The 16,109-nt window shown below is 48.0% G+C and overlaps 2 protein-coding genes across 3 annotated transcripts in view; one reads left to right on the forward strand and one right to left on the reverse strand.

The window, feature by feature from the left end:
* Positions 1 to 292: 292 nt before the first annotated feature.
* On the forward strand, positions 293 to 2,426 carry LOC139398538 (uncharacterized). The gene is made up of 4 exons (XM_071144488.1): positions 293 to 529; positions 775 to 936; positions 2,006 to 2,207; positions 2,314 to 2,426. Exons 1-4 carry the CDS (start codon positions 293 to 295, stop codon positions 2,424 to 2,426), a joined length of 714 nt encoding a protein of 237 aa, XP_071000589.1.
* Positions 2,427 to 4,699: 2,273 nt separating this feature from the next.
* Positions 4,700 to 16,109, reverse strand: part of LOC139398536 (ADP-ribosylation factor-like protein 6-interacting protein 1) — a 29,239-nt gene continuing 17,829 nt past the window's right edge. Inside the window, exons 3-7 of one of the 2 annotated variants that reach the window (XR_011631473.1) lie at positions 14,796 to 14,915; positions 14,188 to 14,305; positions 13,911 to 13,995; positions 5,894 to 6,514; positions 4,700 to 4,933 (exon numbers count right to left, since the gene is read on the reverse strand). Coding sequence is in view for 1 of the 2 variants with exons in the window: in XM_071144485.1 (XP_071000586.1) it covers positions 6,396 to 6,514; positions 13,911 to 13,995; positions 14,188 to 14,305; positions 14,796 to 14,915 (442 nt within the window). In the remaining variant the exon portion in view is untranslated. Of the gene's footprint in view, positions 4,934 to 5,381; positions 6,515 to 13,910; positions 13,996 to 14,187; positions 14,306 to 14,795; positions 14,916 to 16,109 lie in introns of those variants that run through there. The other variant, XM_071144485.1, reaches the window with a different exon arrangement.

Below are 16,109 nucleotides of genomic sequence, written 5' to 3' on the forward strand. Positions count from 1 at the left end.
CAAAAGTAGTGCACTATACAGGGAATAGGTTATCATTGGGCTCTGGCCAAAAGTAGTGCACTATATAGGGAATAGGTTATCATTGGGCTCTGGCCAAAAGTAGTGCACTATATAGGGAATAGGTTATCATTGGGCTCTGGCCAAAAGTAGTGCACTGTATAGGGAATAGGGTACGATTTGGGACTGAACCTCTGGCCAAAAGTAGTGCACTGTATAGGGAATAGGGTACGATTTGGGACTGAACCTTGATAGATAAATGATATGTTGTTTTCCAGGGGGACTGACCAGCAGTATGTCTAAGAACCGGGACACAGCTGTGGTGACAGTAGGCTTCGGCCAGGGTAGCAAGGTGGATAGTGTGCCCATGGGCAGCCGGATGACCCACATCCCAGAGAGCTTGACTGGGCAGCGGGGTCCAGGCAAACCCCAGTCTTCAGGCCCGAGGCATGGGCGTCTGATGCACCAGAGCACCCTGTCACTAGGGGACCCACAGGGATCTGGGACCAGCTACACGACCACACACACTCAGGTCAGGACTGTACCACAACCACACACACTCAGGTCAGGACTGTACCACTAGATGGTATTATAGAACTGTACCACAACCACACACACTCAGGACTGTACCACTAGATGGTATTATAGAACTGTACCTGTACCACACACACTCAGGACTGTACCACTAGATGGTATTATAGAACTGTACCTGTACCACACACACGTGTGTGTCTTTGGCATGACCTGTCCTGAGATCCTCTTCCTGGTTCTCTCCAGAGTTACTGTGGGCGGGAGGCCGACGGCCAACCTCTGGTCTTCTTTCCCCGAGATCCCGCCTACCCCTCCCAGCACACCAGTCAGCTGGACCTGAGTCACACATCCATCAGCCAATCACAGACACACAGCAGAGACATCCATAACCCCAAAGACATCATCCCGGTACGACCAAGTGTCATTCTGAATGGATGGATGAAGGACTGTCAGTTGAGCTTTATTTCATTCTGTGTTGTCTCAGTGCAACACGTACGTTCATGTCGTCACTATAATTGTCAGAGGCAGCTGTCTTCAGTACTCAATGTCACCAGTAGAGGGTGCTGTAACCTCAGAGGAAGGAAACCACTGAACAACTGAATAGAATGGAACAGCTCTATTCATCTCCCTCTTTCCCACACCTCTCCATTCTACCAACGAGGTCTTCCTCTACTCATATCCCCTGTATCTCCCTCTACTCATATCCCCTGTATCTCCCTCTACTCATATCCCCTGTATCTCCCTCTACTCATATCCCCTGTATCTCCCTCTACTCATATCCCCTGTATCTCCCTCTACTCATATCCCCTGTATCTCCCTCTACTCATATCCCCTGTATCTCCCTCTACTCATATCCCCTGTATCTCCCTCTACTCATATCCCCTGTATCTCCCTCTACTCATATCCCCTGTATCTCTCTCTACTCATATCCCCTGTATCTCTCTCTACTCATATCCCCTGTATCTTTCTATTTCGCACCCTGTTCTCCCTCGCTGTCCCTCTAAACCCCTATTCTTATTTTCTCTCTCTGGCCCCCTTCTCCTCTATACTTCTACCCCCCCTTCTATCCTTCTACTCTCTGGCCCCTCTTCTATCCCCCCCCCCCCCCCCTTCTCTATACTTCTACTCTCTCTGGCCCCTCTATCCTTCTGCACCTTCTCTCTCTCTGGCCCCTCTATCCATCTACCCCCTCTGCTATCCTTCTACCCCCTCTGCTATCCTTCTACCCCCTCTGCTATCCTTCTACCCCCTCTGCTATACTTCTACCCCGTCTGCTATCCTACTCTCTGGCCCCTCTTCTATCCTTCTACCCCCTCTATCTGGCCCCTCTTCTATCCTTCTACCCCCCCCCCCCCCCTTCTCCTCTATACTTCTACCCCCCCCCCCCCCCTTCTCTATACTTCTACTCTCTCTGGCCCCTCTTCTATCCTTCTACCCCCTCTCTCTCTATCTCCCCCCTATATCTTTCTCCCTCCAGTTCAATGTTCTTCATAGGCTGGGTCAGAGTAATTGGTCTCGTAATCGCGAGGGCGTGGCCATGAGAGAGGTGACCAATCCCAAGGAGCCCACCCCCTACTGGACGACCTATCGCAGTGAGCACAGGAGTCCTAGCCCCTCTCCCTCACCACACGACCCCACTGGTAGACCCACACTGTGGCATCAACATGATATACTGACAGGTAATACACACTGTTTTCTTCTTTCTTAGATTTTCTCATGTAAACCCACAGTATCCTGTACGAACCACAGCTGTTTGTGTGTGTACATGCGTTGTATGCGTTTCAGGTGAGGCCAGGAGTCCAGCAGGTCCAGGTAACGCCAGGAGACAGTCTGGAGACAGAGTCCTGTGGGCAACACGACGCTGGGAGACAGACTGCTGCTCCCTCCGACTCTACTAAACACACAATTCAACTGTACGTGTACGTACACACACACACACACACACACACACACACAACCAACTCTGACCCAACTGAGTGCAGTTCAGTCCAACACCAGTGAAATACAACCAAAACCACCAGTCCACTAAGACTCCATCTAGTCAGAACAACTCCCTGCAATAAACACTTACTAATAAACCTGCTCCCTGAAGAGCACTGAACTAGCAGATCTGGGCTGAGTGGTACAGCACTGAACTGGGCTGAGTGGTACAGCACTGAACTGGCAGGTCTGGGCTGAGTGGTACAGCACTGAACTAGCAGATCTGGGCTGAGTGGTACAGCACTGAACTGGGCTGAGTGGTACAGCACTGAACTGGCAGATCTGGGCTGAGTGGTACAGCACTGAACTGGGCTGAGTGGTACAGCACTGAACTGGCAGGTCTGGGCTGAGTGGTACAGCACTGAACTGGCAGATCTGGGCTGAGTGGTACAGCACTGAACTGGCAGATCTGGGCTGAGTGGTACAGCACTGAACTGGCAGGTCTGGGCTGAGTGGTACAGCACTGAACTGGCAGGTCTGGGCTGAGTGGTACAGCACTGAACTGGCAGATCTGGGCTGAGTGGTCCAGCACTGAACTGGGCTGAGTGGTACAGCACTGAACTGGGCTGAGTGGTACAGCACTGAACTGGGCTGAGTGGTACAGCACTGAACTGGCAGGTCTGGGCTGAGTGGTACAGCACTGAACTGGCAGATCTGGGCTGAGTGGTACAGCACTGAACTGGCAGGTCTGGGCTGAGTGGTACAGCACTGAACTGGCAGATCTGGGCTGAGTGGTACAGCACTGAACTGGCAGATCTGGGCTGAGTGGTACAGCACTGAACTGGCAGGTCTGGGCTGAGTGGTACAGCACTGAACTGGCAGATCTGGGCTGAGTGGTACAGCACTGAACTGGGCTGAGTGGTACAGCACTGAACTGGCAGGTCTGGGCTGAGTGGTACAGCACTGAACTGGCAGGTCTGGGCTGAGTGGTACAGCACTGAACTGGGCTGAGTGGTACAGCACTGAACTGGCAGGTCTGGGCTGAGTGGTACAGCACTGAACTGGCAGATCTGGGCTGAGTGGTACAGCACTGAACTGGCAGGTCTGGGCTGAGTGGTACAGCACTGAACTGGCAGATCTGGGCTGAGTGGTACAGCACTGAACTGGGCTGAGTGGTACAGCACTGAACTGGCAGATCTGGGCTGAGTGGTACAGCACTGAACTGGCAGGTCTGGGCTGAGTGGTACAGCACTGAACTGGCAGGTCTGGGCTGAGTGGTACAGCACTGAACTGGGCTGAGTGGTACAGCACTGAACTGGCAGATCTGGGCTGAGTGGTACAGCACTGAACTGGCAGGTCTGGGCTGAGTGGTACAGCACTGAACTGGCAGATCTGGGCTGAGTGGTACAGCACTGAACTGGCAGGTCTGGGCTGAGTGGTACAGCACTGAACTGGGCTGAGTGGTACAGCACTGAACTGGCAGATCTGGGCTGAGTGGTACAGCACTGAACTGGCAGATCTGGGCTGAGTGGTACAGCACTGAACTGGCTCATCTGGGCTGAGTGTTACAGCACTGAACTGGCAGATCTGGGCTGAGTGGTACTGCACTGAACTGGCAGGTCTGGGCTGAGTGTTACAGCACTGAACTAGCAGATCTGGGCTGAGTGGTACAGCACTGAACTGGGCTGAGTGGTACAGCACTGAACTGGCTCATCTGGGCTGAGTGGTACAGCACTGAACTAGCAGATCTGGGCTGAGTGGTACAGCACTGAACTGGGCTGAGTGTTACAGCACTGAACTGGCTCATCTGGGCTGAGTGGTACAGCACTGAACTGGCAGATCTGGGCTGAGTGGTACAGCACTGAACTGGCAGATCTGGGCTGAGTGGTACAGCACTAAACTGGAGGGGCTTTTCACTGAATAAAATAACTAATTAATGGGAACTGTGTGAGAGAGAATGTGTACATAGGAGACTGAAAGGGTGTGTGTGTGTGTGTGTGTGTGTGTATGCAAATGAAAAGTATGTCCAGTGCCTTGAGTAGAACAGTACATCTACTATCTAACCACGTCTGTCTGACAGGACATTTAACATGGAGGGTTGGCCCTGGGGGGGGGACAGTCAGTACAGTCTCAACACCCCTCCCTCTCCTTCCCTAACGTCAACAACATTCAACACCCCTCCCTAACATCAACATTCAACACCCAATGGGTAAACTACGAAGCAGGATCAATGAGCGAGCCGCCATCCATGTTCATTTAAATCAGACTTTATTCATTGTTTTGTAGAGAACTCAAAACAGATGAAATGGAGGAGAGGAACAGCGAGATAGTAGGTAAAGAATATAAACACAGACAAGACAGAGAAATAAAGATAGGAAGAGGATTGGCGTATTTACAATCATCGGCCCCCCGACCAGAGAGAGAGAGAGACAGAAAGGACTCTAGCAGGTCCAGCCAACAGCGTTATTAGTAGATTTCATCAAGCGTTGGATTGTTCACCCACTAACAGGGAACGTGAGCTGGGTTTAGACTGTCGTGAGACAGGGACAGAGGGACAGATAAAGGACTAGCAGGTCCAGCTAGCAGCGTTATTAGTAACTAACAGGGAACGTGAGCTGGGTTTAGACTGTCGTGAGACAGGGATAGAGGAGGGACAGATAAAGGACTAGCAGGTCCAGCTAGCAGCGTTATTAGTAACTAACAGGGAACGTGAGCTGGGTTTAGACTGTCGTGAGACAGGGACAGAGGGACAGATAAAGGACTAGCAGGTCCAGCTAGCAGCGTTATTGGTAACTAACAGGGAACGTGAGCTGGGTTTAGACTGTCGTGAGACAGGGATAGAGGGACAGATAAAGGACTAGCAGGTCCAGCTAGCAGCGTAACAGGGGGACCAGTAAAGATCCCCTGGACTAGACAGGAAGGTCAGGGTAGGGGGCAGGTTACGCTGATCCTAGGTCTGTGTCTCTGAACCAGTGTCAGCTCACACCAGGGCGGTGCCTTAAATAGCACCCTATTCCCTAGATAGGCCCTGGTCACACTATAGGGGTAGTGCACTACATAGGGAATAGGGTGCCATTTCAGACCCAGAATTATATATTCCAAATGTCACCAGACTAGGCTCGAGTCCCAAATAACACCCTATTCCCTAGATAGTGCACTACTAGTGCACTACCAGGGCCTATAGGGGTAGGGCACTACATAGGGAATAGGGTGTCACGTGGGAGATGTCACCTAGGTCTGCTTCTCTACTCTAAACTCCAGTTTCTGCTACGGTTTCAGTGCAATCTTAAAAAAACAGACAGAAGCAGGAATCTGAAAGGTAAAAGAACGATGGCAGCAACAACAACAGCAGTGTCCCAGCCTCCTGAAACAATACTGACACTACCTACCATCAGTATGTCCATTAAACTACCCATCCTCTCTGGGAGATGGAGTTTGATTATATGTTGTATTGTGATGGTATTATATGTGTGGGGGGAGGGGATAATAATATTGCTAGAGGTTTCTGTTCAGTAGTCATTCCTCGGACTTCAAAAGTAATAATAAGTGACTGGTATCTTAAACACCTCCCTATAGGATCTAGAGACAGACACAGCTGGGGGCCACCTCCATGTGGGGGGTGGGGGTTCATATGTGTGTGTTGTAATGTTTCAGTGTGGTCTACTCGTGAGCTAAAGCCTTGACCGACGTGGCGACTGACTGCATGCGTGGGAGGATAGGTGGAAAAACACTTCCTGTTGAAAAACAAATGCCGCCAGGTGATTGGTTGGTTAGGTGACAGGTCAGAGGTCAAGGGGGGAGAGGGCGTGTGTAGAGTTGGTCTGAGCAGACTGAGGAAGTACTTCGTTGAAGCTCCTTTTCTTTTACGTTTGATCTACGGGTTTCTCATTTTCTTCTCTCTCGTTCGTCTCATCTCACAGATCCCCTCTTCTCCTCCTCCTTTCTTCCTACTCGTTCTTCTTCTCCTTCTGTTTCAGCAGTTTGTTGATCTCCCTCTTGGCCATGCCAGCGTACTTGCTTATGACGCCATGCTGGTTCAGACCAGGAAGCAGGAGCAGGAAACTCACTGGGAACAAAGGAAACAAGAGTCACTACAGTTGAAATCGGACGTTTACATACACCGTAGCCAAAAACACTTGAACTCAGTTTCACAATTCCTGACATTTAATCCTAGTAAGCATTTATTGTCTTAGTTAGGATCGCCACTTTATTTTAAGAATGTGAAATGTCAGAATAATTAGTAGAGAGAATTATTTATTTCAGCTTTAATTTCTTTCATTACATTCTCAGTGGGTCAGAAGTTTACATTCACTCAATTAGTATTTGGTAGCATTGCCTTTAAAATTGTTTAACTTGTGTCAAATGTTTCGGGTAGCCTTCCACAAGCTTCCCACAATAAGTTGGGTGAATTTTGGCCCATTCCTCCTGACAGAGCTGGTGTAACTGGGTCAGGTGTGTAGGCCTCCTTGCTCACACACACTTTTTTAGTTCTGCCCACAAATGTTCTATAGGATTGAGGTCAGGGCTTTGATGGCCACTTCAATACCTTGACTTTGTTGTCCTTAAGCCATTTTGCCACAACTTTGGAAGTATGCTTGGGGTCAATGTCCATTTGGAAGACCCATTTGCGACCAAGCTTTAACTTCCTGACTGATGTCTTGAGATGTTGCTTCAATATATCCACATAATTTCCCCTCGTGATGCCATCTATTTTGTTTCTGAGGTCTTGGCTGATTTCTTATGATTTTCCCATGATGTCAAGCAAAGAGGCACTGAGTTTTGAAGGTAGGCCTTGAAATACATCCACATGTACACCTCCAATTGACTCAAATTATGTCAATTAGCCTATCAGAAGCTTCTAAAGCCATGACATCATTTTCTGGAATTTTCCAAGCTGTTTAAAGGCAGTCAACTTAGTGTATGTAAACTTCTGACCCACTGGAATTGTGACACAGTGAATGATAAGTGAAATAATCTGTCTGTAAACAATTGTTGGAAAAATTACTTGTGTCATGCACAAATTTGATGTCCTAACCGACTTGCCAAAACTATAATTTGTTAACAAGAAATTTGTGGACTAACTAAACAGCATACTGCTTAACGGGCTGTTTTCATTAGTGCATTCTGTAGCAAAACGAGCCTCTCTTATTGGACAAGCTCAGGTCAGTCCCTCCACCACTGTGCAGCTCGGTTCCTAACGGGTCGATTAAAACAATCTACTCCACGTTTAGTGGAACAATGTCTCACCATATATATAAACAAGTCGGGATTCTGTAGGACAGTTTGTCTGGTGAACTGGGTAAAGAATGTCTGCCTCCCAAAGGGCACCCTATTCCCTATGTAGTGCACTATGACCAGAATATAGGGACTGATCCTATGATGTATAACCCTTTCTCTTAGTGGTATTTTACAGTTGCAGGATGACAATGCACTGACTACTGAACAGCTGTCAGCTGGCTATGGGGCCTTGTGCTTGTCTGTTACAGCTACGCAGTCAGACCAATACAGTTGCAGGATGACAATGCACTGACTACTGAACAGCTGTCAGCTGGCTATGAGGCCTTGTGCTTGTCTGTTACAGCTACGTAGTCAGACCAATACAGTTGCAGGATGACAATGCACTGACTACTGAACAGCTGTCAGCTGGCTATGAGGCCTTGTTCTTGTCTGTTACAGCTACGCAGTCAGACCAATACAGTTGCAGGATGACAATGCACTGACTACTGAACAGCTGTCAGCTGGCTATGGGGCCTTGTGCTTGTCTGTTACAGCTACGCAGTCAGACCAATACAGTTGCAGGATGACAATGCACTGACTACTGAACAGCTGTCAGCTGGCTATGAGGCCTTGTGCTTGTCTGTTACAGCTACGTAGTCAGACCAATACAGTTGCAGGATGACAATGCACTGACTACTGAACAGCTGTCAGCTGGCTATGGGGCCTTGTTCTTGTCCGTTACAGCTACGCAGTCAGACCAATACAGTTGCAGGATGACAATGCACTGACTTCTGAACAGCTGTCAGCTGGCTATGGGGCCTTGTGCTTGTCTGTTACAGCTACGCAGTCAGACCAATACAGTTGCAGGATGACAATGCACTGACTTCTGAACAGCTGTCAGCTGGCTATGAGGCCTTGTTCTTGTCCGTTACAGCCACGCAGTCAGACCAATAATGAGCCAAGGTCTCCGGTGATGTTTGGAATATATAGCTAATGCTGGGTCTCGGTCTGAAATGGCACCCTATTCCCTATATAGTCCACTACCCCTATAGGCCCTAGTCAAAAGTAGTGCACTATATAGTTAGAAGAAGGTGCCAATCAATACTTGTTGTGCTGGCCTGGTATGCAAAGACATGTATAAACCAAGTAACATTTGAGTCAGAATTTGACTTGTGTTGGGAAACATTCATAAACTGACAGGTTGTATATCCCAAATGGCACCCTATTCCCCATGTAGTGCACTACTTTTGACCAGAGCCCTATAGAGAATAGGGTGCCATTTGGAACATGTCCAAGGACTTTCGTTACTGTCAACCTTCGTACATCCTTCCTATGTGGTCACTTCTCTAGTGGTGTCAGGTGGTTATAACTGTCACTGTAATCATTACTATAGCAACAGGAGAAAGCAGGAGAGAGAGCAGCTACAATGTCACACCAGAATACAACCGATTGTATTTTATTTTATTTATTTAACTCGGCAAGTCAGTTAAGAGCAAATTCTTATTTACAATGACGGCCTACCGGGGAACAGCGGGTTAACTGCCTTGTTCAAGGGCAGAACGACATTTTTAACTCGGGGATTCGATCCAGCAACCTTTCAGTTACTGGTTCAACGCTCTAACCACTGGGCTACCTGATTGGACCTAAATACTCCTGCTTGTATTAACCTGATTGTTTGAACTCAGAACACCAGGACTGTGTGAAATAATGCAGCAATGAGTAAGCTACAGTTGTGGGACCTTTTGGCTGAGTTAGCCATTAGCCCAGGTAGGTTTAGTACAGGTTGGCTGAGTTAGCCATTAGCCCAGGTAGGTTTAGTACAGGTTGGCTGAGTTAGCCATCAGCCCAGGTGGGTTTAGTACAGGTTGGCTGAGTTAGCCATTAGCCCAGGTGGGTTTAGTACAGTTTGGTTGAGTTAGCCATTAGCCCAGGTAGGTTTAGTACAGGTTGGCTGAGTTAGCCATCAGCCCAGGTGGGTTTAGTACAGGTTGGCTGAGTTAGCCATCAGCCCAGGTGGGTTTAGTACAGGTTGGCTGAGTTAGCCATCAGCCCAGGTGGGTTTAGTACAGGTTGGCTGAGTTAGCCATCAGCCCAGGTGGGTTTAGTACAGGTTGGCTGAGTTAGCCATCAGCCCAGGTGGGTTTAGTACAGGTTGGCTGAGTTAGCCATCAGCCCAGGTGGGTTTAGTACAGGTTGGCTGAGTTAGCCATCAGCCCAGGTGGGTTTAGTACAGGTAGGCTGAGTTAGCCATCAGCCCAGGTGGGTTTAGTATAGGTTGGCTGAGTTAGCCATCAGCCCAGGTGGGTTTAGTATAGGTTGGCTGAGTTAGCCATCAGCCCAGGTGGGTTTAGTACAGGTTGGCTGAGTTAGCCATCAGCCCAGGTGGGTTTAGTACAGGTAGGCTGAGTTAGCCATCAGCCCAGGTGGGTTTAGTACAGGTAGGCTGAGTTAGCCATCAGCCCAGGTGGGTTTAGTACAGGTAGGCTGAGTTAGCCATTAGCCCAGGTGGGTTTAGTACAGGTTGGCTGAGTTAGCCATCAGCCCAGGTGGGTTTAGTACAGGTTGGCTGAGTTAGCCATTAGCCCAGGTGGGTTTAGTACAGGTTGGCTGAGTTAGCCATCAGCCCAGGTGGGTTTAGTACAGGTTGGCTGAGTTAGCCATCAGCCCAGGTGGGTTTAGTACAGGTTGGCTGAGTTAGCCATCAGCCCAGGTGGGTTTAGTACAGGTTGGCTGAGTTAGCCATCAGCCCAGGTGGGTTTAGTACAGGTTGGCTGAGTTAGCCATCAGCCCAGGTGGGTTTAGTACAGGTTGGCTGAGTTAGCCATCAGCCCAGGTGGGTTTAGTACAGGTTGGCTGAGTTAGCCATCAGCCCAGGTGGGTTTAGTACAGGTTGGCTGAGTTAGCCATCAGCCCAGGTGGGTTTAGTACAGGTTGGCTGAGTTAGCCATCAGCCCAGGTGGGTTTAGTACAGGTTGGCTGAGTTAGCCATCAGCCCAGGTGGGTTTAGTACAGGTTGGCTGAGTTAGCCATCAGCCCAGGTGGGTTTAGTACAGGTTGGCTGAGTTAGCCATCAGCCCAGGTGGGTTTAGTACAGGTTGGCTGAGTTAGCCATCAGCCCAGGTGGGTTTAGTACAGGTTGGCTGAGTTAGCCATCAGCCCAGGTGGGTTTAGTATAGGTTGGCTGAGTTAGCCATCAGCCCAGGTGGGTTTAGTACAGTTTGGCTGAGTTAGCCATCAGCCCAGGTGGGTTTAGTATAGGTTGGCTGAGTTAGCCATCAGCCCAGGTGGGTTTAGTACAGTTTGGCTGAGTTAGCCATCAGCCCAGGTGGGTTTAGTATAGGTTGGTTGAGTTAGCCATCAGCCCAGGTGGGTTTAGTACAGGTTGGTTGAGTTAGCCATCAGCCCAGGTGGGTTTAGTATAGGTTGGTTGAGTTAGCCATCAGCCCAGGTGGGTTTAGTATAGGTTGGTTGAGTTAGCCATCAGCCCAGGTGGGTTTAGTACAGGTAGGTTTAGTACAGGTTGGCTGAGTTAGCCATCAGCCCAGGTGGGTTTAGTACAGGTTGGCTGAGTTAGCCATCAGCCCAGGTGGGTTTAGTACAGGTTGGCTGAGTTAGCCATCAGCCCAGGTGGGTTTAGTACAGGTTGGCTGAGTTAGCCATCAGCCCAGGTGGGTTTAGTACAGGTTGGTTGAGTTAGCCATTAGTACAGGTTGGTTGAGTTAGCCATTAGCCCAGGTGGGTTTAGTACAGGTTGGCTGAGTTAGCCATCAGCCCAGGTGGGTTTAGTACAGGTTGGCTGAGTTAGCCATTAGCCCAGGTGGGTTTAGTACAGGTTGGTTGAGTTAGCCATTAGCCCAGGTGGGTTTAGTACAGGTTGGTTGAGTTAGCCATTAGCCCAGGTGGGTTTAGTACAGGTAGGCTGAGTTAGCCATCAGCCCAGGTGGGTTTGGTACAGGTCGGTTTAGTATAGGTTGGCTGAGTTAGCCATCAGCCCAGGTGGGTTTAGTACAGGTTGGCTGAGTTAGCTATCAGCCCAGGTGGGTTTAGTACAGGTAGGCTGAGAGCCATTAGCCCAGGTAGGTTTAGCACAGGTAGGCTGAGTTAGCCATTAGCCCAGGTGGGTTTAGTACAGGTTGGTACAATGTCTTCAGAAAATATTCATACCCCTGGACTTAATCCACATGTTGTGTTGCATCTACACAAAATATCCCATCATGACAAAGTGAAAACATGTTTTTAGAAATGATAACAAATGTATAAAATGCATTGAATTTGCTTAAGTATTCACAACCCTGAGTCAATAGATGTTAGAAGCACCTTTGGTAGTGATTACAGCTGTGAGTCCTCCTGGGTTAGTCTCTAAGAGCTGTGAGTCTTTCTGGGTGAGTCCTTCTGGGTGAGTCTCTAAGAGCTTTTACACACCTGGATTGTACAATATTTGCACATTATTATTTTCAAAATTCTTCAAGCTCTGTCAACTTGGTTGTTAATCATTACTAGACAAACCTTTCAAGTATTGCCATAGATTGTCAAGTAGATTTAAGTCGAAACTGCCACTCGGGAACATTCAACGTCTTCTTATACAGTGTATATTTGGCCTTGTGTTTTAGATTATTGTCCTGCTGAAAGGTGAATTTATCTCCCAGTGTCTGGTGGAACGCAGACTGAACCAGGTTTTCCTCTAGGATTATGCCTGTACTTCGCTCCATTCAGTTCGCCCCAAACAAACATTAAAACTTCCTATTCAGGACAAAAAGTGAATTGATTTGCCACATTTTTTTGCACTATCACTTTAGTGGATTGCTGTGAACAGGATGCATGTTATGGAATATTTTTCACTCTGTTGTTTAGGTCAGTTCTCCTATCACAGCCATTAAACTAACGGTTTTAAAGATCACCATGGTAAAATCCCTGAGTGGTTTCCTTCCTCTCCGGCAACTGAGTTGCCTGAAGGATGCCTGTATCTTTGTAGTGGCTGGGTGTATTGATACGCCATCCGAAGAGTAATTAATAACTTGACCATGCTCAAAAAGGGACATTCAATTACTGCTATTTTTTGTTGTTGTTGTTTTTACCCATCGACCAATAGGGGCATTTTGCGAGGCATTGCAAAACCTCCCTGGTCCTTGTGGTTGAACCAGTGTTTGACTGAGGGACCTGACAGATAACTTTAATTAAGTAATATTTGAGGTAGTCATTTTAAAATATGTTAAACACTATTATTGCACACAGAGTGAGTCCATGCAACTTATGTGACTTGTTAAGGACATTTTTACTCCTGAACTTATTTAGGCTTGCAATAACAAAGGGGTTGAATAGTTATTCATTAGTAAAAATAATAAAATTAAAATCAACTTAATTCCACTTTGACATTATGGGGTATAATGTGTTGATCAGAGACACAAAATCTCAATTTAGACCATTTTAATCCAGTCAAAGGATGTGAATACAGGTACGTTGGTAGGATACAGATGGGTCGGTAGGGTACGGGCACTGTAGGTAGGTCGGTAGGGTACGGGCACTGTAGGTAGGTAGGATACAGGTAGGTAGGGTACAAGTAGGTAGGTCGGTAGGGTGCATGTAGGTAGGGTCCAGGTAGGTAAGTAGGTAGGGTCCAGGTAGGTAAGTAGGTAGGGAGGTCAGTAGGGTACATGTAGGTAATTAGGTAGGGTACATGTAGATAAGGTAGGGAGGTCAGTAGGGTACATGTAGGTAATTAGGTAGGGTACATGTAGATAAGGTAGGGAGGTAAATAGGGTACAGGTAGGGTAAAGGTAGGTAAGTAGGTAGGGTCCAGGTAGGTAAGTAGGTAGGGAGGTCAGTAGGGTACATGTAGGTAATTAGGTAGGGTACATGTAGATAAGGTAGGGAGGTCAGTAGGGTACAGGTAAGTAAGTAGGTAGGGTACAGGTAGGTAAGTAGGTAGGGTCCAGGTAGGTAAGTAGGTAGGGAGGTCAGTAGGGTACATGTAGGTAATTAGGTAGGGTACATGTAGATAAGGTAGGGAGGTCAGTAGGGTACAGGTAGGTAAGTAGGTAGGGTACAGGTAGGTAAGTAGGTAGGGAGGTCAGTAGGGTACATGTAGATAAGGTAGGTAGGGAGGTCAGTAGGGTACATGTAGATAAGGTAGGTAGGGAGGTCAGTAGGGTACATGTAGATAAGGTAGGTAGGGAGGTCAGTAGGGTACATGTAGATAAGGTAGGTAGGGTACAGGTACAAGCAGGTAGACAGGTGCCGGTACGTACCGATCAGGTAGGTGAGGAAAAGGTTGTGGACTTGCTGTCCCATCCAGGCCACCGTCACCAGACTGCTGATCACCGACGCAAAGTACTGTGGGAAGACAACCGGAAGTGACATCACTACCCCATTCCAAAACAGACTACAGACCCCGTTCCAAAACAGACAACAGACCCCGTTCCAAAACAGACAACAGACCCCGTTCCAAAACAGACAACAGACCCCGTTCCAAAACAGACGACAGAGCTAAAGTGGGTCTCGGTGTGTGTGTGTGTGTGTGTGTACCATCTTGGGTTTCTCCTCCTTGAGCGAGAAGAGTCTTTTCCACCAGCCCAGGATGCGACGCTGAGTCTTCACCAGGTTACCACAGATCTCATGGAAACGCTGCTGCTGCTCTGAAGACCTGGAGAGAGGGAGAAAGAGAGGAGGAGAAAGAGAGAGGAGGAGAGGAAGGAAAAGAGAGGAAGGAGGAGGAGAGTGATATTATTACCATTATATCCAAGACCAGTAGTTTTACTCAGTCAACAGCTATCCCTACATCTCTCCATCCATCTGAACAGGAACACTTGATCAGAACCGGCTCAGCAGAATGAGATGAGTCTATCAATGGGGCCATATGATATCTGATAAGGCAGTTGGGGAAATGCCCTTCATTTCTGCTGAGCCACAACTACCCATTTCAGGCTCAGGTCAGAACATGGGCTGTATATACCCACCCTGTACCCTGTATATACCCACCCTGTACCCTGTATATACCCACCCAGATATACCCACCCCGTACCCCAGATATACCCACCCCGTACCCCAGATATACCCACCCCGTACCCCAGATATACCCACCCCGTACCCCAGATATACCCACCCTGTACCCCAGATATACCCCAGGCTCTCACCACTTGTTGGATCCGAAGATGCGGGGTGCGAGAGTAGGCACCAGGTAGTCAGACAGACACAGCAGCATGACAGTGCAGGACAGGCCGGTCAGCACCGAGGGGTCCAGGTAGTAGATCATCCTGGAGAAAGGAGGAGGGGGGGGGTCAGATGTCTCAATTCCACTGCAAGTCAAAACAAGCGGACACCAGAGAAATGAGGTATTCTATCAAGGGTTCTGAAAAGCTACATTTACTACACCGAACAAAAACAGAAAACGCAATATGCTACAATTAAAGATTTTACCGAGTTACAGCCCAAATAAGGAAATCAGTCACTTGAAATACAATGCATTAGGCCCTGTGAAATGGCACGACAATGGGCCTCAATCTCATCACTGCCTCTCGGAGCATTCAAATTGCCCGTCCGATAAAAGGCACTTGTGTTCGTCGTCCGTAGCTTTATGCCTGCCCATTACCCCACCGAGGGGCACTCAGTTCACAATGTTGACATCAGCAAACCGCTCAACCACACGACGCCATACACGTGGTCTGCAGTTGTAAATCCGGTTGGACGTACATCCAAATTCTCTAAAATCACTTTGGAAGCGGCTTATGGTAGAGAAATTAACATTACATTCTCTAGTAACAGCTCTAGTGGACATTCCTGCAGTCAGCATGGCAATTGCACGCTCCCTCAAAACAAAATGCCACAGATCTCTAGTTGTGACAAAACTACACTTTTGAGTGGCCTTTTATGTAAAAAAAAAAAGTGCATGTATGACCCTTATTCACAAATCACAGATGCAAGTTTTTTTCTGGGCAGAAATGAAGACAGTAGCCTAGCGTTACAGATTAGAAGTGTAGAAGTGAAGACAACAGATGGGCTTGCTGTTGTGGCAACTGTGCTCCATTGCGAACTCATTAAGAATGCTTATGCTGCAGGGAACTTGATTGATGAGGAACACAGGGATGTTGCTGCCCACAGCAACTCTGTTGTCATGGAAATATTTGAGCTGGACCAAATGGGACAGTGATCCATTTGAGCTGGACCAAAATGGGACAGTGATCCATTTGAGCTGGACCAAAATGGGACAGCGATCCATTTGAGCTGGACCAAAATGGGACAGTGATCCATTTCAGCTGGACCAAAATGGGACAGTGATCCGACAAGTAAGTAGCTAAACTTTAAATTTATTGAATGATCTCTGATCATTAACCCCTATGAGCGGGACGGTTGTTGTTGTTTTTATACCAGCCCAAACACAGTGGATATATGTTTTCACATCAAACCACAATATTTTGTTGCCATATTTTATCAGAATAGAATATATTAGG

Source organism: Oncorhynchus clarkii, unplaced genomic scaffold (assembly GCF_045791955.1).
Source record: "Oncorhynchus clarkii lewisi isolate Uvic-CL-2024 unplaced genomic scaffold, UVic_Ocla_1.0 unplaced_contig_3141_pilon_pilon, whole genome shotgun sequence".
In the NCBI taxonomy this organism is placed as follows: Eukaryota; Metazoa; Chordata; class Actinopteri; order Salmoniformes; family Salmonidae; genus Oncorhynchus; species Oncorhynchus clarkii.

Bases quoted from the DNA above. Each gene is read 5' to 3' on its own strand.
- LOC139398538 (XM_071144488.1), top strand. From the start codon at position 293: ATGTCTAAGAACCGGGACACAGCTGTGGTGACAGTAGGCTTCGGCCAG. The intron at 530-774 runs GTCAGGACTGTA...GGTTCTCTCCAG, and splicing joins ACACGACCACACACACTCAG to AGTTACTGTGGGCGGGAGGC. The intron at 937-2,005 runs GTACGACCAAGT...TTCTCCCTCCAG, and splicing joins ACCCCAAAGACATCATCCCG to TTCAATGTTCTTCATAGGCT.